General features: G+C 45.7%; 1 protein-coding gene across 1 annotated transcript in view; it reads right to left on the bottom strand.

The window, feature by feature from the left end:
- The window catches only part of B4GALNT4 (beta-1,4-N-acetyl-galactosaminyltransferase 4), a 63,201-nt gene that overhangs the window by 10,731 nt on the left and 28,267 nt on the right, over positions 1-24,203 (bottom strand). The window contains exons 9-20 of the mRNA XM_083165559.1: positions 22,213-22,291; positions 19,121-19,187; positions 18,904-19,038; positions 18,309-18,418; positions 18,028-18,128; positions 17,245-17,321; positions 15,895-16,927; positions 15,074-15,363; positions 10,786-10,939; positions 4,552-4,624; positions 4,306-4,459; positions 3,250-3,376 (exon numbers count right to left, since the gene is read on the bottom strand). Of these exons, the coding sequence (XP_083021685.1) occupies positions 3,250-3,376; positions 4,306-4,459; positions 4,552-4,624; positions 10,786-10,939; positions 15,074-15,363; positions 15,895-16,927; positions 17,245-17,321; positions 18,028-18,128; positions 18,309-18,418; positions 18,904-19,038; positions 19,121-19,187; positions 22,213-22,291 (2,400 nt within the window). The remainder of the gene's footprint in view (positions 1-3,249; positions 3,377-4,305; positions 4,460-4,551; positions 4,625-10,785; positions 10,940-15,073; positions 15,364-15,894; positions 16,928-17,244; positions 17,322-18,027; positions 18,129-18,308; positions 18,419-18,903; positions 19,039-19,120; positions 19,188-22,212; positions 22,292-24,203) is intronic.

Raw genomic sequence — 24,203 nt, 5'->3', positions numbered from 1 at the left:
AACAGGTCTGAATTGGTCTGTATCGGGCCAATAATTCAACGATCATGAGCCAAGACATTTAGTAGTCTAGAGGCATTGTTTTATATCTTCGTTTCAGTAAATGCAGAAGTATGAAGAGAAAAGCTTGTAAGTCAAATCCAAAATATAACCTGAAGTAAAGAAAAAAATAACTACAATTTCTGGATACGGGTTGGGTAGAAAATCCCATCAGTCAAAATAGATATCAGGATCGCAACAGCCAGAATATCAACACATCCTAGCAAGACCCCTATAACTGAATTGCTATATCTCTAATGGTCTCTCTCCTTGGGCCAGATGTAACAAGCAACAAAAAGTGATAAAATAGACAGTGATCAACAGCCAGCCAATCAGCTCCTACCTGTCATGTTACAAGCTGGGTCTGAAAAATTACAGAGAGGAGCTGATTGGCTGGTTGTTTATCACTCTCCACTTTATCACTTTTCGAAGCTTGATACATCTGGCCTCTTGTGTTTGACATTTGGGTGTGACCTCTGATTTGCTAGAATAAAAGAGAAATGGACAATAACAGCCTCAACTGTTGCGTGGGCGTGACTTTGTACCCATGCTAGCAGTACCGGGTATAGGAATAGGGCCATGTCATAACCGTGATGGAGCTGATCCTGGTTAGGTACAGATACATTTGTCCTTGTATGGATTGCAGATCTGAGCCAGCTTCACTCATCAGATAATAGGTGATTTGATGCTTCTGTAAATGCAATGACCCTCCATCGAATGTGGCTGGAGTAGTTCCAGATGCTGATTACATAGAAGCAGCAGCGATCGCACTAATGTGTTAATGCAGCGGGAGGCATCCCGTATCCTGCTGCTTTATTGATCTGTATTGCATCCTTACACGCCGTATCTGATCATCTCCAAAACAACTGGCACAGTTGTGTGACCATTGGTTTGCACAAGCTGGCTGCCGCATCTGCTACCTAGAGGCTAGGAAAGGTCTGTCCTTTTCCCTCCCCTACGACGGTGGTGACGTGCCTACGTTTGGGGAAAAGGAGGTAGGCACCACCCTCTAAATGGTATCAGACTGTCACTCATTTACAGTCTGACGGTGTCCTGTATCCATCGGCGCAGGACCGGTTTGCGCATATGCAAAGTACTGATAATCGGTACTTTACGATGAACAAACTTACTCCGACCACATTACCAATCCCAATGTGCAACCCTCTGGTAGATGCATCTTGATAGGTCAGTGAAAACATGCAGATGCCCACCACTGGCCAATGGTCTTCTGTATTCCCTGGTCATGGGTTGTTTTATCCCAATTCCCCATTAGCTTCATGATGAGCTGTTAATATAGAAACTCATTTTGGAATGTTGGAGCACAAAAAAGCTGCAAAAACTTCCTAAACCTGCACTAATAGAGATGTGGTCATCACCGGCAGCCTCCTTTACACAATGCCTTCGCTCCTACAAGGCAGGGTCGCTACAAAATAGCACTAGGTTTCACTATAGTGCCGCTTCCTATCACACACAGCACAGTGGATATTGGGGGTCATTCTGGTTGGCTCGCTAAGCAGCGGTAGTTCGCTGCTTAGCGAGCCTTGGGATACCCACAGGCAAGTGAATATTAATGCCACACTGCAAATGGATGTTTTTCAAAAACATCCATTCACAGGGTATCGTGTAGATCCGGAATCATTCGATGGTCGCCGACCATCGAATGATTTTTACCATCTTCGCAAATCAAAGTTAGTCTCAGCTAATTTAGACTTGCGGCGTTCGGTCCGAGAACAGGTCGGGTGGCTGACATCCCGTGACGGCAGGCAAGTGTCCGTCTGCGTTCACAAGGGGACATCCAGCATTTTCACGGGTGTGCACAGGAAACGCAGGGCATTTGCATGTGAACGTCGCTTCCATCAAGTCCCCCCCCCCCCTGTGCTCGCCACAGGTCTCTGAAGACGCCTGCGCAGGAGCCCTGCACATGCGCATAAATGAATATGTGCATGCGTAGGGCTTCAACATTGAACTCCCCCATGCAGACATGCAGGGGACAGAACAGATTAGAACCAGGCCCATTATGTAGTCAGAAAACCTACTCAGAAACAAAGCTTTAAATAACCATCAATCTGTTCCCACTGAGGCTGGAGAAGGAATAGAAGCGGCGCACACTGGGCCTAATTCAGGGATGGGAGCAAGTGCAAGTTTCTCCACAACGCAGCTGCTGATATCAGCAAGTAAAGCAGTCACCCAAAAATAAAAATCTATACACCCACCTCCCCCCTCTCTTTCCCTCCCCCATCTCTTTGTTTTGTACCTTCCCTTCCCTCCTCAAGACAAAATTTCGACATTGAATGTTTGATTTGATGTATTTACTGTTTTGTACTCTCTACTATTTCATTCAATAAAAATTTAAATGTGAAACATAAAATATATATATATATACACTCACATTAGCAGCTGCAACTCAGTTGCAAGTGCATACACAGCCTATACACCAGAACGGGTAAAGTAGGTCACTGGCTATGCAGACTGGCTGCAACAGTAGCAATGCAGGCCCCATATTTTTGTATGCTAGAACTCGCAGCTGGTGTCAGTTACACGCCCTAAAAATGGCAATGACACATCTGCGTGTTTACAACTACTCCCCAATATGTTAGCAACCCCCAATGGTCACTTCCGCTCTGCAGTTGTGCTATATAGATGGTAAACACTTCAACATTGGTTGCACCATGGACATCTGCAGTAGCCTAAGGCCTACTCTAGCTAGTCTCCTCACATCCAACTACACAAGGCCTCCGAAGCAGTGGCTTTGTCATTAGGAAAGCAGCTGCGTTCCCCAGCACACACATGACACCGACCCTTTTTGGGCTCGCTGTAGTTCACCTCCACCAGTCTCCACCAGGGAATGACCAGAGAAAGTAAATCCCTTCTCACGTGTTAGCGATGCCTTTCGGACATTGGGATCGCATATGTGCAGTGAGGGTTTCTCAGGATTTTTTGCGCATGCCCAATAGAAAATAATAAACAGCACCAGTCTCTGAATTAAAAAATGTAAAAAAAAATGTTGGGTTTGGTGAGCAGGGAATTTGGATGGCCTTTGAAAAATCTGCCCCTTAGGCTGGTCCCCAATAGGAAATCATATATATGAAGACATTTTTGTTTGAAGAGGAAAAAAAAAAAGTTGCAGTATACTTTTCTTTTTTCAACATAAAAGCAATGTTAATGAATTAACAACACGTGTGTGTTCCGTGTAAAATAACGGACATATCTCACCGGTCTAGCAGCTCCCAATCCTCTCCTCCCCAGCGGTCCTTGAACTCCTCAGTATTCATACCTCCGATACGGTCAAAATCTGATTTGTAAATCCCGAAAAGGCCAAAGCCATTTACTTCCCAGTAGCCTACATGGATGACAGATGCCATGGGAGATAAAGGTCATTATGAAATAAAGGGGACAACAAATAATTCATAGGAGGGTAAAGGGTATTCTATAGTCAGGGCTGTTTTATCAGCATTGTGGGTCCTGGGCAAAAAAAATAATAAAACACAACTTACCCCGCTTGCAGTCCTGCACCATCTCCCCACATGCTTCTGTGGAGAGAGTGGCTGTCAGAACTCTGATTGGTGGATAGCTCCAGCCATACACCAATCAGCATGCTGACAGCCATTCACAATCTGGCTGCAGGCTGGAAGGCAGGTAGAGAAAGCTGCCTGGTCGCTCTGAATGTGTGACTACCACCAGCCCATGTTTGAAGGCCCTTAGAATAGTAGAACCCTGGGCAGCTGTTAAGATGGCTCTGTATCAGCAGTGTCCGGTACTCCTGGACTGCAGTCCCAACTAAAGACTGCAGGGGGAGCCGGTCAGCACATGTAAACATAAATGTAAATCTGTATGCAATAAATGTGCTGGCTGCCTAAAGCCAGCCATACATCTACAGATCGACTGTCAGATTGGGCTGGTTGGAACAAAATCCTGGTACTGGATGAGAGCAAATGACAGTTGATCATCTACTTTGAAATGCTGGAAAGCTGCCAAACTGCCATTCAGATATTACCAGGATTTTGTTCCAACCAGCCCAATCTGACAATCGATCTGTAGATGTATGGCCAGCTTTACCCAGAGATCAGCAGCAGCACCTAACACAGGCCCCCAATACTCTATATCTATCTTCAATAGGCCTGCCCCCAGACTCCTATTGGGTAGTTTCACAGGAGACTCTGGGTAGGCTTATAGATGATAGGCAGACTGAGTGCCCAGTCCCATGTTGTGGCAGTGGCCTGGATATGACAGTGTTGGTTGAGCAGAGTCCGTCCTTTTGTATGTTCTTACCTTTGGGGTGCATTGGAGAGCTGCCACAGCTCAGCCTCATTACGATGGGGGCGAAGGCTAGACGTCCCTCTATGCAGTGTTTCCTTACACTGTCCAGTACCGAAAGAGGGAAGTGTATGTGCAGGTCACACAGGAACACTATGCTATGATTGTCCTGCAAACACACAAATGAAACGTACGACAGTCACATGTATGTAAATGGTTATTATAGCCACCACTGAGCCCCATGCAGCATCTTCCTCTAACCTGTATAGTATCAACTCCAGCTTGTAGTCCTGCCGACCGCTCAAAATTCCCACTCTTCTTCAGATACTGATAACTATGGTGGAAGTAAAGAGTTAATGGGAGCATTGTGTGAGTGCAGGACTGTGCGTATGACAAGGGCATATTATTTCTGCTTTAGGGAACACGCACCAACCCATGATTTAGTAAAATGCCAGCTAAAGTGACCTGGGATTTTTACCGTGATCCCAAGCAGGGTTTTTAGCAGGTCTTTCCCAGGTGAGCTGCAGTGGAAAAAGCTCTTGTACTCCTTTCAGACAAGCGACCCCGCAATTACCCAGCATTTTGAGTGTCAGGTAATTTTGCTGGGTCAGTCTGACCCCCTTTCACACTAAGCAGCAAAGTACTGGGTTAAAAAGGTCAACCCGGTAATTTGCTGAATTACACGGGTGTTCTTCAGTGTACAAGGGTCATTTTGTGTCGCAGATCCCGGGTCCCCGACCCTTCGCTTCGGGCTCGGTGCCTCAGAGGGGAGACTCTGGGAGAGGCTGTTTTCAGCCTGGTAACACACAGGAGCAGTGGAAATGATGACATTGAAAAGCCAGACCCAACAAAATCCTTGGTAAAAATCAAGTTTCTGACCCGGTATTTTGTTGAAAAAGGGGGTATTAGACACCGATCCTCTAGGCAGGTGCTTAGGACATTTTTTGCAAAAAAATGAAAGAAAGCATTTTAGTTTAAAAAATATCCGGTACTTGTTTCCTAGCACGGCGCCCATCGCATACCGTACTTAGTGGTGTGCGATATTCCCGTTAAATTAACAGGAGTGCTTGTACAATGAAATATCGCATAGCATTGCATGCCAGCAAATGGCATGCGATGCAATTTTTAATTGTACAAGCACCCTGATGGTGCTTGTACACCCACTATTAACGTCAAGCCAGAGTGTGGCGAGCGCAGCGAGCCACCGAGCCCGAAGCGTGGGGAGCGTAGCGAGTCCCGCGAGGGGATGCGGAATATGAGCCTGAAGCATGGGGAGTGCAGCGAGCCCCACAAGGGGATGCGAAATACATGTAAAGTAATCCGTGTCACCTCGCCACGCTTCGGGCTCGCCTCACTATATAAAATCAACTCCACGCCGACATGGATAGTGGGGGTATGAAAAGGTCGGAGGACACATACCGCCGCCCCTTGCGGGCTCGCTGCGCTTGCCACGCTTTGGGTTGGCGTTGATAGTGGGGGTGGCGTTGACAATGGGGGTGCATTTAACATTGTAAGCACCCATCTGGGTGCTTGTACAATTAAAAATCGCATTACATCGCATGCCGCTATATTGCATGCGATGTGATTGTATAAGATGCACTACGATGAAAACTGGGGGTGCCGTGCTAGGAAACAAGTACCAAATATCCTAATACCCCATTTGGCACACATACAGGTCATTATTATTACAGCAGTATTTTTAAACCTGCATATATTGTGTAAGCTACAACTTTACATTTTAATAGTCTTGCTACTACTTATGACAGACCTGACACACAGAAGCTGGCTGCAATTGCTGACCGCTTGGCGTTAGTGGTTTGCCCTCTCCTGGCAGCGAGGACACTAGAACACAGTTCCTTAACTTAGATGGGCAGCAATTTGCACTTCATAATAAGTATTTCAAATGAGAACTGGGAGGAAAGCATTTCTTAAAATAGAGGTAAATTAGCTTTATATTCTATAGATAAAAAACAGCCGTTATACGTGATAATTTCAATTTATGATCTGCAGAACTTCGAAAGAGAACGCAGAGGGGTAAATTAAATAGTTTTAAGCACCAGCAGCCAGCAGATGGCGCTCAGAGATATCCAATTGTAGCTCGCTCGCAGCGTGATTGGCTGCTGGTGCCAGCATTTCTGCTCGCACCCTCCAAAAATGGTGAGCCGAAATGGGCAAAAAGAGACCTGTGTAAGCACTTAAATTAAACTTTTCACATTGCGATCATTATTTTGGTCAGGTTTAACAGCTATGTGCGTCCTGTTGGAGAAAGTGCGCTACATAAATTAATCTTACTTACTTACACAAACATCATTCAATTATACTTATGTAGATGGGGGCAAATCTAAAAGACCCTGACATCCATTTACAAGGGTTCCTGACATCCAGTTCTATGCTGTGGAGGCAAAACTAAAAGACCCATCTTAAGGGACAAGTCTGAAGATGGGTTTAATCGGATGAGCACTTAATTGTGCTGTCATAAGGGTCCATGCATTGTGATATGTCATTGGAAAGCTAGTCACTTTCTGAATACAACCAGGGCCGCTGAAAGCACAAAGAAGTAAGGATCAGTTATGGTTGAGGTGGCCTAAAGGTAAGAAAGACTAAGGGGGGTATTCAAGGGAGAAATAGCGTCTGGTGCCTATTCAATGCTGTCTTGACCGACAGCATTGAAGAGGCAGATGGACAGAACAGGCCCCTTTTGCCTAGAAAGGCAATAAAATTGTCGCGCTCATGGCCGGATCTCAATAATCACGGCCATGCTCCGTTTTCGCCGATCGCAAGGTGGGATTTGCAGCCGAGCAAAACGAAAACGTGCCAGGGTCACGGCTGTCAGGACGTACTGACAGTCGTGACCTGCGATTGAATACCCCCCTAAATGGGCCAAGTGGTTCTTATCTGCCGTCAAGTTTTATGTGACCAATGGTGGCAAAGCTACAGTGCTGTGAACAGACTACATGCCCTATGATCTCATAATAGCTCTCTCTGCAGAGCACCTATGCTTACATTTACTGAGAAGCGGAGCATGGTAACTCTCTGAACCAGAACACAACACAACACAGGATACCAACCCGTCATCACTAGGCTGCCAGTTAACAAATGGAAAGTCTCTAAGGACATCCCCCCGATTTCTAAACCAACTTATCACAGTCCGGATCCTCCACACGTCAGTATATCAACCTGTGGTATTCTGTACTGGAGTCTGATTAAATCTGACATTTTGACACCATTTTATATTACATATACTATTGGACCCCATTCAGACCAGATCGCACTGCTGCGAATGTGCCGCGGCCAGCGTCCAGTTAAGACACCGCCCCGCTAGAGTGAAATCCCGCCTTGAGAATTAATGTGCATGCTGTGCGCCTGGATGTGTACGGCTACACATCCATTAGCAGCTGTGAGAATTTGTCCAAAACCCATCGTAACAGTCTCACTATCTAATGATTTTTACACTGGCCACAACTCATCGCAGACACCGGACTTACTCGGCGGTGCAATGGAGAAAGGCATATCCGGCCTAGCATTTTCCCAGACACCCCCAGCGTTTCCCTAGGCACTACCACTAAACGGCCGGTTTCAACCCCCAGACAACTACGTTCTGTCAATCACCCTGCACATGGCGTGCATATAGAAATAGTTGCAGGACTTCATGGCAGTATGGCCTTGCGCATGCGTACTACGGGCCTTACACATGCTCAGTGTATTGATAATCGTCCGGTGTGCTTATACAAAACAGAACAGGTCTCCATACCCCTGCCACATTCTGCTGTTATTTGCTGATCCCTGGTGCCCGGGTCAGGGATTCGGGAATATTAAACATATTTTTAAAACTCCAGATTCCACGCTAGGAATCAATAGATGAGGAATTTTAATCAAGAGTAATTTCCCTGACGGCGCGCCGATCATCGCTGACCGCTGTTTAGCGATGCCGTCATAACAAGGAAATTGGTCGCCTGATGAATGGGGCCTTTTACACCATTTACACGGGTTCCTGATCCTGTGATTGGTCCCACTGAATTGCATAATAACAACAACACCATTTATAATAATTCCACTGGGGCAGGGACCAAGAAAATAAAAAATGAATCTGGACAAGTCGGTAATAAAAATAGCATGGATTTATAGACACAATATCAATGGCAATATCAATTCATACTAATTGCTTGTCTAATTAGATTTGTACAGTAGATTGACAGGAATCAATTATTGCGAGGCTTTTGACATGCTCTTGACAGAATGTAAAATTGAACCCCCCCCCTCTTTAAACGGCAGCAGATAAGCATCTGGTTATAATGGATAACGACAAGGAAATATGTTTGGACTAGAGACAGATAATCAGTAGCCAGCCCTATGGGACATTTACTTCATGCATCTATTAGTAATATACTGTATGGATGTCTGAAGGTGCACATACAGCAGCATTAAAGGTTCCACACTGCAAGTCACGAGAGGACACGATGCTAAGGCCAACAGAATAATGTTTAGAAGAAAAAGCAACACTGACGGTTCAGTTCACGAGAGGTCGCTTATGGAAGGACAGCTACAAATGATAGTAGACAATACAAAAATAAAGGATGGAATATACTCTAGCATAGCATATAAACAGAAGCGGAGAGATTTTCACCCACTGTGATCGGCTATAAGCATAATGTACAATGATGTGCTGTGTAAGCCACTATACAAACAGTATGTATCAATGCATTATTTATGTAACAGGGGTAATCAAAGATGCATTCCAGAAATGAATCAAGCAAATTGCTCTTAATAGAAAATGTTCCACAAACATATGGACTTTGTAACAGGGGGCCTAATTCAGCATGAGAAGTTGCAGTTGTCTTTGAGGAGTAAAGGTCTGTTTTCGCCCATGGTGTATGGTGAGAGGGGTGTGGTATAAATCTCTGACGGTCGGGATTCCGACAGTCATTAGTCAGACGTCGGAATCCCGACTGCACAGTGGTGGGAGCGCAATGAAGCCCCTTGCGGGCTCGCTACGCTCGCCACTTATTTTATTCTCCCTCTATGGGGGTCGTGGACCCCCACGAGGGAGCAGTTGGGATTCCGACGTCGGAGGAATGACTGTTGGAATCCCGACTGTCGGGGAGCCGTCCGGCACTCGGTGAGAGATGATGAGGAAAATCACTGGGATACATAACGCTCGGTGCATACACGTTTTTCGCCCATTTTGGCAATTTTTCCAGGGGTGGATGACTTTTCATAGTGGGACGCTATGGAAAGCCGTCCACTCCGCAGCCGCCGGGCCAGCGATGATGTGGGAGAGTGCATCAGCTCTCACCGCTCATCTATGCCCGTACACACTGGGTGGCTTTCCAGCTGAAACTTAGCTGCTTTCAGCTCAAAGTCGCCAAGTGTGCATGGGCCTTTAGCCTTAGACATGCCTCGCTAATTGCAAGAGAATTGTGAATGGATTGCTAATCGCTATTCGCTCGCAAATCCATACGCAATTCGCGAACGATCGAAAGAACTTTGCTGTCTGTGCAAATCGGAGTAGGTCTGAGGCTGCCAGTAATTTGCGACAAGCTGGAAGTTGTCAGTGCGGACATCAGAGACCCACCCTTAAAACGCCTGGACAAGCCTGCATTTGTTCTGACACTCCCAGAAAATGGCAGGTTTTAACCCCGTATGCTGACTTCTTGTCACTCAAACTGCGAGGGGACTGCGTTTAGGATCCAAATGCATTTTCAGTCACTATTTCCCCTTGCGCATGTGCAATGTATTCGGTGGCCATGCGCTGTTGTTTGATAATAGGCAGCACAGACGGTGTAATGGTGTAATGATTCCCACCATGGCCCTAACGGTGTGGAGTTTGTATATTCTCTCCGTACTTTCCTCCGGGTACTCCGGTTTCCTCCCACATTCCTAAAATATACTGGTAGGCTAATTGGCGCCCAACCCTAGAATGTCTGTGTGTGCGTGTACATGTGGCAGGAACTGATGTGAATGTTCAAATATTCTCTGTACAGCGCTGTGGAATAAGTGTGCGCTATATAATTATAACAAATAAATAATAATTGCGAGATTTGCAAATTCACACATTAGCGATTCATGCTGAATAAGGCCAGTGTTAGTAAATACCCACAAACACACATATGCAAATGTGCGCTAAATACTGTAATATCATCTTATTAGCAGCTTAGAAAACGAAAGCACACAGAATTATTTGCTATTGTTTAGCGCAACTTTGCACTTAAAGCCACATTACCACACAAGAAATTATTTTTCCCTTCCATCTAACTGGAGCTCTGGAGGCTGCTACATGTATCTACAGAACACACGTAACACAGAGGCAGCACATTGATGCGCTAACCAAATGGTCATGTGGAGGTGTAAATTGAAAGCCCGATCATTAGCCACAACCTATTGCTGATGTACTCAAACATTAAATGGAGCGTTAAGGATCCTACATTTATCCAATTTAGACAACAGATTATGGAATAAAATAAACGGTTGATTATTGTAGAACATACAGATAACCACCTTGGTAATTTTGCACGGCGCAAGGCCTGCTGTACATCCATATCTTCACTGTCATAATCCACCAGAATGAGGCTGAACTGGTCATCATAAGTCTTCAAGTACAAATTCTCAAGGTCGGTGATAAGCTGCTGCACCCAGCGAGCCTGGTTCTTGACTGCAGTGAGACAGAGAAAACAGCTTGAATGAGGGAGCAATAAAAAATTATGTTTTATTAAACATATTGGCGATGATAAGTTTTTTTTTACCTTTCCTGTTAAATACTTTTTTCTGAATCCATGGAGGACACTTGGGAAAACCATGGGTTTTTGAGTGGAGCATAGAAGCCTGGGCACCAAACGGTTAATGTTCTTTTCCCAGCAGCACAATCTACCTCTTCCCCTAGATGCCCCTAGATGCTGCCCCCTAAGCTGCCTAGTCAGTTGTTTTAACAAGGCCGAGGAAAGGGAAAAGGAAGACGAGCACCAACACACCTCAAGCACACAAGGTCCTTGGTCCAGCAAAAGCCAATTACCCTGCATCAGGGAGAGCGCACAGTGGCCCTTATTCTGGTTATAAGCCCCTACCATATCAAGTATGGTCAACTATGGAGACAAATCAGAGACAGAAAAAGAAGGTACCACAATTCCCTAATTAATGTGGAAACGGACCACAATCTTTGGAAAGTAGCCAAGGTGCATCTGCAGGACTGCTCAATTTGGATTGAAAATAAGAAACAGAAAAACGATGGAACAGCAAACTTAAATCAGAAACAAAACGGGCCGTCCAGGCAAGTAAGAAGGCCGTCTTTACTGTTAGCCAGTAAAGTTCCACTGTGTTTAAGGGTTCAGATGGGGAAGCACCAAAACAAGGAAAAAAACAAGAGCAGAGACCTGAACTTTAAGGGAAGAAAGCAGAAGGCCCAAATCAGACCCTGCCTGCAAAAATGGCAAGAGCCGGGATATGCTTAAGTCTCAAAGATTCAGACTGCGGACAGGAAATCACTGCAGGCATTCCGGAACTGAGATAAATTCTGGTCAAGGAAAGTTTTCAGGCATTCCACAAAGTGTGTATAACAAAGGCTAAAAAGCCCTTTTCCCTTAAGATGGATGTCTCAAGGGTCACCTAGTAAAGAGGAATCTTATGAGGTCCTGATGTAGATAAGAATCTGGCAGAAGAGGCAGATGTAAAGGGGGAGGGGAAGGTGAAGCTCCTAAGTATCCAGATGCCCCCCCAACGATTCACCAACATCTGGAACAAGCTAAAAAAAAAAAATTTGAATGCTTGCGAAATCTGACTGCCGATAAATCCGGTTGGTGCTGAAGAAGAAGTTTTGCCTGGCCTGTAAATTGACTGAAGTTTCAGGACGTTGATCAGAAGCAAGGCTTCCTACAACAACTACCAACCCCAAAACGTGTTGTGTCCTGACAATGCTCCTCAGCCCAATAGGCTGGCATTGATGGTCAACTTGATCAAATACTGGATCCAAAATGGACACCCTTTGTTCAAATGAGATGCATGTGTCCACCATATAAAAGGTCTTATGTACCTACTGAGACAGGATGATCGTCTAGGATTGGTTCCATCTGGACAGAAGTTCCAAATGGAGAAGTCAGAAGTGGAACAGAGTGTACTCCACCGTGTCAAAGGTGGAGACCAACGTAACCAGGATCTAGATGCAGGAGTGGATTGACAGTGCAACGGAGAAGGAAGTTCCACATTTTACCATGTAAAGTGGTCAGCTTGACCCTGGGAAGAACCCCCCCCCCCCCTTTAGAACTCCAAAATCCAAAATGAAGTCCAACATGGCTCCAAAATGAAGAATCTCCTGAGAAAATGGTGCGTTTTTGAGCAGCGAGCGAGTGATCTTTTGCCCACAGCATGAGATTGCACTATGAAGGATGAGGGCTGTGGATGCAAACAGTGGGTTGCATCTACATGCAGCTGAACAGATTAGTTTATATATACAGGCACATTCCGGCACTGACATAAGGAGCTGAATAGGCTACAGATGTGTCCGATACAGAATCAGGCCTATTATGGCAGAGTGTTTGCATGTCCCTATAGATTGTAAGCTTGCAGCAGGGCCCTCTTACCTCCAAGTCTGTCTGTCGTTACCCAGTTTGTTTTATCTCTGTTTACAATTGTAAAGCGCAATGGAATCTGCTGCGCTATATAAGACACTGTAAATAAATAATGGAACTGCCGTACTATTACCAGTGCTGGCAAGACAGACAGAAAAGTGCAGTACATAGTGTAAGGACTAGAGCACATAATGTAATATGACTGAATGCATATCCTTAATTTAAAAAACAGAGGGGGCACAATGGGAAGAGCCAGAGAGCATAATGTATATGGGCTTATTCCAGATTGTATACCATGAGACTACATAAAATGTTCCGCCTGTCAGAGCCAAGGCTGCGCTATCACCTTCTTAAATAAACACAGAGACACAGAGCTGGAACAGAGAGCAGCGGAGGAAAATCTAACACTGTTCCTCCCTACTGACCTATGTTTTGCTGTAACTGCTATGCATTGCTTAGGAACACGGAACTAAACGCCAGAAATGAATGAATCACCCAACCTATTCCAATTTCCTATATATTTCTACCCAGGCATCACTGGCAGACTGCATTGCCCGCACAGTGCTCTGTAAAGGTCATCTTGGATTGTTTTTAGACACAGACAGAGAAAGGGAATGACTTATGGGTTTATTCCAGAACGCAGACCATATGCATGAAAGCTCCAAGCTACAGTAAATAAAATGTGACTTTCCATTTGTCAGGGCCAAGGCATGCAAAGCGCAGCTCAGAACTCACTGCTTTGCCTACACAAGCATTTCACATAATAAAAGGAAATAAAAGTAGCAGGCTCCTAACTGCCATGTCACAGGCTTGGTGTGGAATGAGAGATGTACTGCATCTCTTATCCCGGCCGGCACCATTGGGAATGTGCAACCGGCAGCTACAGACATTCGGCCAGATGCTCCAAGCTTCAAAAACTGATAAAATGGAGAGTGATAAATAACCGGCCAATCAGCTACTAACTGCCATGTCACAGACTGGGTTTGAAAATTGTCAGGCAGGAGCTGATTGGTTGGTTGTTTATCACTTTTTTGAAGCTTAGTGCATCTGGTCCATTGTCTGTGAATGGGGCAATGACACCTGCTGCAGCTGTTGAAATTGATAGCTGCAGGTGTCGGAAAGGGAGTGGATTGAAAGGTCTACACTATCCAGGTAGACAGTCAATACGTCGACGTCAAAAGGTCGAAATGCAATAGGCCGACACAGACAAAGATTGCCATGGAATAGGGTGACATGGTCAAAAGGCCAACAGAAGCAAAATGTCGACATGGAAAAGGTTGACATGAGTATTTCACTTCAAAAAATAAATAAAAATGTTAACACCTGTCAATATGGACCCACAATTAGTGTAGCAGGAACCCTTGCGTGGCTCGCAATGCTTTGGGCCTGGTGCTTTGTTTGGCACACGTAACCATTCCCAACTGTAGTCCACATGGATGGTAAAGTATGAAATAGTCCCAAAAATTGTAATAAAAAATAAAATAAAAATGGATGCCAGCGGTATAAGTGTGCATCTTCAGTCACAGCGCAGCAGATCTGAGAAGTTATACTAATGATGCAGGTGCTGTCTTTTCTATAGACACGCCCACTGGTGGCTTCTGAGAGCTGGTGGTGGGCGTGTCTTTAAAAAGACACCAGCTGCAGCATGGTTCCTCAGAAGGTCCGTCACAAATGAGATGCTGGGAAACGGAAGCACTGTGCGCGAAGTTGCGGCAACTCCCTGCAAAATGAATGTGACACAAGTGCATTTGCGTCCATCTCTGAAACAAGCCCCAAAGGTGTAATAAAGTGCAATTCTATTATACTGTATGTGCAAACATCACGTTCGCCAAAACCTTGTTCCACTTGTGATACCATCATTTCTACGGATCTACCTATTAAGAGGCATCCGTGGAAACCCTACTGAGACACCAGTACAGTGATTGCTATAGAAAGCAGAGTCTATGCTGCAATGTTAGTCAGTGTTGTTGCCATACATTTAAACCGACCCAATTTCCAATAACACATAAGAGTAGCGTTGTTAATGGAGTCCTGATGACTAATGAAAAACACCATATGGCATCTTCCTCTAGGCGGTCAACACCCCGAAGGCTAAACACCACCCACCAACTGTCTGCTCAAGAGACAGAACAAGAAAAAAAAAAAAAGGTTTACAGACATACTGTATATGAAATTCAGCATTTAGGAGAATAGATAAAAGAGAAACTTCACCTTTACACTACACTCACCAGGCACTACAAAGTGCACAGTGGCACGAGGATTCCAGCTTAGACTGACGGGCCGGCACAGGATTGGTTTACTGTACATGGAAGGACTAGGAGAAATTTCAGGTGGTTCGGCAGGAGGGCTTTCATCACTGTCGCCACCTGCGCCGCGGTGCAGCAGGAGATAAACGTACTCTGCCAATCTCACTTTCCTCCGACCCCGTTCCTCCAGCTCCAGTTCTATCAGGTATCGGTTACCTCTGGCGGAGTCGCGCCTCTTCTCCACGTTGATTATACGAAGCAAAGTATAAATACTACAAAGGAAGACAACATAGACAACATAAGAAATAGGAGAAGGTAGAGACGTTGGGGAAAATTAACAAAATGCTTACAGCCAGTGGTGTCATTGGGGGGGTAGGGGGAGGGAGATTGCACCCCGGTGTCACTAAGATACTAACTTCTCCTCAGTGACAGGAGTCGGGTGCAGCAATGTGACATTACGCGCAGTACTCTGCTTCTGTCACAGTATAGGAGAAAGAAGTGCAGTTCGACGAGCCTATGGGGACAGCCCAACATCTCCAGCAATGTCCCCGGTGTGATGAATACAGGGTTGGGCTGCAGGGCCACACCCCCTTCCCTACAAAGCCACTCCCCTTTGGCAAGTACATCTTTGGCATGGGTGGGGGCTTGATGCTGCGATCTTCTTCACAGCTAATGTTGTGAAGAAAATTGTGAAATTAGCATACTGAAAAATATATACAGAGAGAAAACCCAAAACACATTTGTCACATATAATATATATGCTAAAAATGAAGAAAGATTATGAAAGAAGGTATTTCTCTCACCCTCCATTCTTCTCATTGAGTTTTTCCATGTACTGAGCCACCACGTCTACAGTTTCAGCTTCGGAGAGTTGCAAGTTACCACTCACGTTGCAGCGAAGATCATTCCAGTCTGACCTCAGCATCTCAAAGTCTACATTTCCAACACTAAAGGTTCGCTGCCAATTGATGGCATCCTCAGGCCAGGCTTGGCGTGGCTCTGCATCCTCATAGCTATAGTCCTGCAATTCTTCTGCTGGGGCTTCTGAAGACAAGCTTATGGAAGGAGGACCACCAGGAAGACTCGGTGAGGTAGGGAGGGCTATTCCAGGGACTTCAGTTTGACCTTCCCAACTGAAAAGTCCAAGTTCTGAGGTATCAGGTGGAGTCCATGGTCTAAATTTTTCTCCATGAAGAACTTTTGGGGGTGTAGGAATATGAGAGTATTCACGAAGTCTAGATGTTCTACGGGGTTTAGGTTTAGGCAGCAACACCCCTGGGAAGACATGACCTCGAGTCTTTCGAACTCCAGAGAGAAGACGTGTCACATACACTTTATCTGGCTCTTGTTTATTTGTAATCCCAGATTTGTCCTTAGATTTTGGTTTTACTTTTCCATCTTTAGCGCTGACCTCTAACTTGCTTTCCTCAGTTGGCCGTATTTCTAGATTGTCCTGCTTCTTTGTAGCTTCTGATCTCCCATACGCTTGCTTCTCTAACTTTCCATGTTGATTTCTTCCTCTGACCCTTGTTCTAGAAGTAGATTTCCCCACAGTGGGTTCTGGATCATATTTTATTCCTGGTGTTAACGGTTTCCTATGTCCCCGGCGTACAGATGGTGGGCTTTCTCTGGGTGCCCACAACAGAGTTCTTAAGGGGGTCCTTGTGCTGTTATTTATTACAGGCATAGATTCGAGAGACTCGTTGTAAGGGATATTGGTGTGCCCATGATCCACAGTGCTGGGTGACATGGCATCAATGGTCTCCTCTTCTCTGAGGTTTTTCTTCAGTGAGGCATCTGGCAACAGTGATTCCTCCTCATCTTCATCCATGAAGTCTGGGGAAAGGAAATAAAGGTGAGCAATCAGGAGACAATAATGAGGATGATGAAAACTAACGTTTATATGTTTGAAAAAAAAATAAGCAAAGATAATAAGCAGCAGCGGAACTCCATCACCGGAACCTGGAGGCAAGATTATTCCCCCCCTTCCCAAGGCTTGGACTAGTAAGTGTGTGCGCGCGTTACATAGATGCCACCATAAAAGGGTAAATTAATTAGGAATGCGTTGATCTACATGTATTTGTCACAGCCGTCCCCTTTGGAAAGCAGTGCAGAATTGAGAGTGTAGTGATAGAGAGATATACTGTACATACGCTGATGGTTAAAAAACAGGAATGGCATCTGGGGAGAATCCTCATCGTCCATCTTCATATATTTATAGAATCCAAACCTTGGACAGAAGATCAGATTGAATTAAAGCGTGTCCTTCCGTGCTGTACTGTTTGTTTGATAGAAATGACATGGAGCATGAAGAGAGCAGGCTGAGGTTTCAGAATGGGCGGGTTTAAAGGTGGCAGCGGGCGAGGCGGACTGCAGCTAACGAGGCGGACTACACCGCGGCAGCGGGAGAGGCAGACAACCCCGCGGCAGCGGGCGAGGCAGTCAACACCGCGGCAGCGGGCGAGGCAGACAACACCGCGGCAGCGGGCAAGGCAGACAACACCGCCGCAGCGGGCGAGGCAGACAACACCGCGGCAGCGGGCGAGGCAGAGTACAGCGCGGCAGAGGGCGAGGCAGACTACAGCGCGGCAGCGGGCGAGGCAGACTACAGCGTGGCAGCGGGCGAGGCAGACTACAGCGTGGCAGCGGGCGAGGCAGACTACAGCGCGGCAGCGGTCGAGGCAGACTACAGCGCGGCAGCGGGCGAGGCAGAGCACACTGTGGCAGCGGGCAATGCAGAGCACACCGTGGCAGCGGGCAATGCAGAGCACACCGTGGCAGCGGGCAATGCAGAGCACACCGTGGCAGCGGGCAATGCAGAGTACACTGTGGCAGCGGGCAATGCAGAGTACACTGTGGCAGCGGGCAATGCAGAGAACACTGCAACAGGACTGGGAGACGAATTGGTGAAATACATAACAAATGACAGAACAAACCTCTCCAAGTATACTGGGGATTCTCGATAGAAGCATTTGTTTTCAGTTTCCATATGGGTAAGACGAGTAAAGTCATTTGGGTAGACAAACGTAAGGTACACCTAAATGCAATGGAGACATATAATTAGGAAAAAAGGAAGAATAAATAAAAATATATATTATATATAAGGAGCGCATTAATTTACTGCTGGGGGCTTTACCGATATTCACTAGGCCCTGAGCTAAACTGTAACATAAGAAGGTAAATGTGGTCAATGCTATTCTGTATCTACAGTACTTACAAACTGCAGGCCTTGGTAACGAGCAATGGGAAAGTCCTTCACCACGTATGTGGGGTTGTATGCACAGGGCACCAGCACATTCTCCACTCTGGATTCTTCAATCATAGGAGCTGGAGAGAGAAGTCCATGTTAAGAATGATGTTCTACGCAGCAGGGGACACATTGGCCCTTATTCTGATTCACTCTTAAAGGCAAATTTCTACTCAAATGGACAGAACCATGTGCACTGCAGGTGGGGCAGATGCAACATGTGCAGAGAAAATTAGATTTGGGTGGGGTTTTACTTCAAAGTGAGATCTATATTGCAGTGTAAAAATAAAGCCGCCAGTATTTTCCCTGCAGAGAAACAATATAACCCACCCAAATCTAACTCTCTCTGCACATGTTACATCTGCCCCCCTGCAGCGCACATGGTTTTGTCCATTTGAGAAGGAATTTGCGTTTGCGAGTGAGCCAAAATAAGGGCCATATCTAAGGCTCTGGGAGAGAGTCTACTTGTGCTTCTCAACATTACTGATTTCATTGCTTTTTATCCCGTTTTGAAGCTACATTGATGTGTGGCATCACTGCCATTACCAGCATTTGTGACAATTACTTCTATAGAATGTGTCCCGTGGGTCCTGTCTCAAGATATCCACTGTGGGCTCCTCTCTGGCCAGACGATGGTTGATCACACTGGAGAGCGTGCGTGGGATGTGAGCAATCTCATTCATTTTAAAAGCGGTTTCATCTGAAAATATATAAATAAATAAATAGGTGATCTGCTCTTTCATAGAACCAAACTACTGCAAATGTAAAATCTATATACTTACCTGTGTAAAGAGACAAGTGTGAGGAGTCCAGAATCTCAAACTTCATGCTTGGGAGAGACAGGCGCCACTACAAATGAAAACACCCAAAATATTAGTGCATTAAAGGTCCGAATTCAGACCCGTTTTCGATGGTGGGATATGCAGACCACCTGTGCAAACACCTTTGGTGAGCATCACACTCCCTGAGATGTTTGCACGGGCAGGGGAGGAAAGGGGGGCGGGCAGGGGAACGACCAGCATCCCCATGAAAATGCTGGGCGTTCCCCTGGGAACGCAGGCTGGTCAATGCCAGCCCGCCTCCTTTTCGGCAATCTGACGGTGACCATCAAATAATTTCTCTCCCTTTCGGCTCATGCAAGGGGATGTGTTTGCGTATGGGGCGGCGCTGACCTGGTCGCTAGGCTGCAAGTATACGCTGCCTAGCGAACAGGTCTGAATCGGGCCATAAAGGTGACTGCGAGTTAATCTTGCACATCGCTGTCATTTAGGGGGAGGTGTATCAAGCCTTCGGGAAAGATAAAGTACCAGCCAATCAGCTTCTAGCTGCTGTTTTAAAGTATTTAAAAATGGCAGTTAGGTGCTGATTAGTTGGTACTTTATCACTTTACACATAGGACCTTATTCTCGTTGACGCGCACGGCTGTGTATTCACAGCCTTGAGAGTCCACAGACGCCGTCCTGTGAATGCCGGGTCGCCCGACCCCCCTTCGCACGCTGTGCTTGTTCCCCCACAGGCTGCGTTTTACATAAACATCCATTCGCAGGCCAAGGGGAAAGTCCCACATCTGTCAATGATGGCCGACCATCGAAAGATGCGGGGCGTGTACGCATATCAAAAGTGACTCTCAGGTCACTCATATATGCATGCACATTTGGGAGGAAATGGGCAGGCAGCGGACATCCGGTGAGTCGCCCAACTTAACTGGTCGATTTAGATGGGAATGACCATAAAACGCTGGGCATTCCCATGAGCAGGTCCCCCGGCCCGCTGCCCCATGCCCCGCTCCAATGTTGGGTGCGTGCAGCCGGCGAACAACCTGTCGCATGCGCATTTCAAAAACATCAAGCACGCATGCGAATTCTAATGCGAGCGAACACACCTGAATAAGGTCCATAATCTCCTTCCACACCTTAGTAAATCTCCCCCTCTACTACATGTTCCGGTCCTCACTGCTTGCAACACTCTCCAAGAATTTAAAGGTCACAGACAAGAGGTGACGGTGACAAGAGCAGAGGCAGGCAGATAACAGTGGGTGGCGGAACCTATTTTACACCATAGAACATTACAAGGCTTCATATATTTAATATAGCCATCAGGAGCATCTGTCACTTTGATCAATTGTTGCTGCGGAAGAAAACTACAAGCAGCCTCCTGAAAGCCTTGGTTTAAGCCAAGACGCTAGAGTAGTGCTGGAAACAAATAGCTGTTTCACAAGAATATTGGTCTTTGATTTGCGGTTTAACGAGAGGAAGGAATTTCTTCCCATGGCCCAAATACAGTACCTATGCAGAGGAATATTCCTTAAAATCATTGCTATTTTTTTCCATAAACTGTTTCAGAGTACAGAGTTCCAATAACAACTAGCACACTGTTGCTGCCTCAATACATGGATTTACTTTGCCCCCGTGGTTAGTCCCTCTGAAATACTGCAGCATAAATACAGATTGTTTTGAAGTGGTTACTCAAAGACGATGGCTGTGTGCATTCAGAGTCCGAACATGCCTGTACCGCTGGTTCAATAAAATGTGCCCAGTATCTCTCACTCATTTAGATTATGCATCCATCTGTCACATACACGAATTGTGAATTCTACCAGATTTTCACATCCAATTCCACATTGCCTGGAGCATAGGTGCCAATTCTGTGGGTGCTCAAGGGCCCGAGCACCCACGGAAATTAATGAGCACCCACGGGCCCGAGTCCCACTGCTGGGCCGCCATATTGACTTGTTAATTTGCGGCTGCAGCACCCCCATTGCCGGACCCGCCACCTGGGAAACAGTATGCCGGGAAGAGTGTATTCTGTCCGCCGGGAGTACCTGCCCTGTGAGGGCATTTATGTACCTGCACTGTGGGGGCATTTATGTACCTGCACTGTGGGGGCATTTATGTACCTGCACTGTGGGGGCATTTATGTACCTGCACTGTGGGGGCATTTATGTATGTGTAACTCTGTTGCCATCATTTGAATATTGGAGACAACTGTGCTCCGTAATATAAATTGGTATTATTTTGTGGCCACACCCCTTGAAGCCACTCCTCTATATTTTTGGCTTGAGCACCCACCAGCAAAAACATAAATCGGCACCTATGGCCTGGAGTGTCTGATGTGGTGTTTCTAGCACAATCTGGTCTGTATCTTAATACAGACCAGACTGTACTAGAATCACCCAAGCAGACAGTGACACCCCAGACGGGAAAGAGGAACTGCATGGGTTTTAAAAGGTGCAGGGTTTTAGAATGAAAACTAAGGGAGTGACTCATTCCTGCTCGGTGCAAGCCGAATTCACTCCTCCCCCGATGTTTGGGGCTTGCGCGAATATGCGCATGTGCAAACCCCTCAAGCTCGCCGGAGCATTCTCTCAGTGATGAGTGGGCAGGGGACGGATGCATGGGACCGCCCAGCATTTTATGGGCGTGTCCATAAAACTCTGGGCGTACGCCTACGAATGCACGTGTTTTGCGATGCCTACTTGGGACTGGCGGCTGGCGTCACATGACATGAGCTCCCGCCTCCTTTTCGGCCATCTCCTTCCAGGATAAAAGTACAGACTTACTTTTATCCACATACGGAGTAAAAATCATTCAACGATGAGCGACAATCGAATGATCTTTCCTTCGTGCGGCCGCATGCAAGTGCATGCGTACACATCCGCTTTCAGGTTAGCAACGTGTATAAGCAAAATTGATAGTATAATATAAAAACCATTGTGACAATAGGGTGAAACAGCAATGCATTCTGTGAAAGTAACTGCCAGTCAAAAGGGCATTAACAAGGAATTCAATTAAAAGACAACTGGTTTCTATGGCATAGTTCCCATATGTCACCTGAATGCATATGGAATGTTTAATGCTTGGAATGTGATACTCACTGCTACTTCCACGTGATCAGAGCCTCGATCGTCCTGCTTGTGTAGAAGCTCAAAGTAATAACGTCGAGAACTCATCAATCTGATAGATAGAAAATAATCAGGACATAGAGCATTAATATTTCCGCCATTCCCTGCCCATTGTTGTCGCCCATATGCTCTATAGACTGAAAGCTTGTATGAACACGGGTCCTTATTCAGATCATTGAAAAAGCAAAAGTTTTCTCAAATGGGCAAAACCAGGTACATTGCAGGTGGTGAAAAACATAAGAAATGTAGTAATGTAATGTAATGAGTAATGGCCACAGCAGAGTGATGTGGCCTCAATTCCCCCAATTTCTGTATATTCTTGACCGATTGTAAGTAAATTGGGCATGTTTTCAATCCAATTCTGATCCGATGCGCATCCCTGCTGGTCGTTTGGTTGTTTTGGAGATCCTACCTGCTGGGTACAGATCGGGAGCTCCATACCAATTGTGCCACCATCATACGACCGTCTCACAATCTGCTCACGGTCATAATTGTTCTGGGGTGTACCCCACATTAGATTTGGGTGAGGTGTGTTCAAACTGAAAGCTAAACTGCAGTATAAGAATAAAGCAGCCAGTAATTATCCTGCACAGAAACAAACTAACTCCCCCAAATCTAACTCTCTCTGCACATGTTACATCTGCCCCACCTGCAGTACAATATGTTTTTTTTGAATTTGAGAAAGATTTTGCATTTGCAATCAGTTCTGAATAAGGCCCATGGTCCTCTCTTTGTATTCTCTAATTATGCTAAATGCAGTAATTGGGTGGAATTTACTAAAATGGGAGTTCTATTTCACATGGGAAGTTGCTCTGAACAACCATTAAGAATTTACTTCCTATTTATTTAGCACCTTATAGAACATACTAAATAGTATCAGATTGGTTGCTAATAGCAACATCCCATCTTCAATAGAACTCCCATCTTTGTATATTTACCCCAATGTCTGTACTTATATTTCTTGTTGTCAGTTTTACCCCCTAGCATGGTACCACAGAACTGTTACATCACATTGAGGAGCTAATTCTGAGTTGAAAGCAGGGTTGAAAGGTGGGCAAACGTCTTGGATTCTGCCTGACCCCCCGCATCTCGCCTGCTGCGGTGTGTAATTACTGCGATTCGCCTCTAACACTAGGACAGATGGACGCTGACACACTGATACAGGGACGCCGACACACAGACCCTGACACACTGACAGACCATGACACATGGACAGCTGCTGATGCACTTATACAGGTACACTGACACACAGATAGACACAAATGTAGACAGATGGAGGTTGATACACAGATGGACCCTGACACGCAGATGCTGTAACACAAACAGAGCGACGCTGACACACTAACTGACGCCGATAGCAGAAATGCTGACAAGCGGATGCTGAGACACATATGTGTCAGATCGCTGTGTGTGTAGGGGTCCTTAGTCAGCAGAATAGGTTTACTTTGTTATGTAAAGAAAATGTATCTGTACCGTGCAAGTTTTATTCTGTTTACTGAACTGTCTCTAAATAACAGATTTCATATATTATATTAATGTTAGAGTAAAATAACAGATCAGACACGTCCCTCTCAAATATAAATCTCTGCGCAGTGTTCATCTGTCCCACTTGTTGTCTAACATGGAATTACTGCTCTTTTCCTTGGCTATCACCTGTCATTCAGCCCCTTACCACATATCGGTCACTAGTTACCAGCCTATCAAAATGACGAAACAAAACCCCCAAAAAACAGTAGTGCCAGCGCAGGGCAGCTGCACGTACTCAAATGGAGCAACACTTGAACTGCTTTGTTGGGTGCCTTCTAGTGTCTGTTGGTGCGCAAAACACTTGAATTCCCCAATAGATGTGAATAGCAGCATTAGCCTTTTATTATATAGGATTTACAAACAAATGTACATTGGTCATGCAAAAGTAATTCAGGGAATGAAAGGAACAAGAAAAGAAATGAGCTAACGCTTGGCAC

This window comes from Crinia signifera, chromosome 11 (genome assembly GCF_055691185.1).
Source record: "Crinia signifera chromosome 11, ASM5569118v1, whole genome shotgun sequence".
NCBI classification, from domain to species: Eukaryota; Metazoa; Chordata; class Amphibia; order Anura; family Myobatrachidae; genus Crinia; species Crinia signifera.
This window is presented reverse-complemented; position numbering and strand designations above follow the sequence as displayed.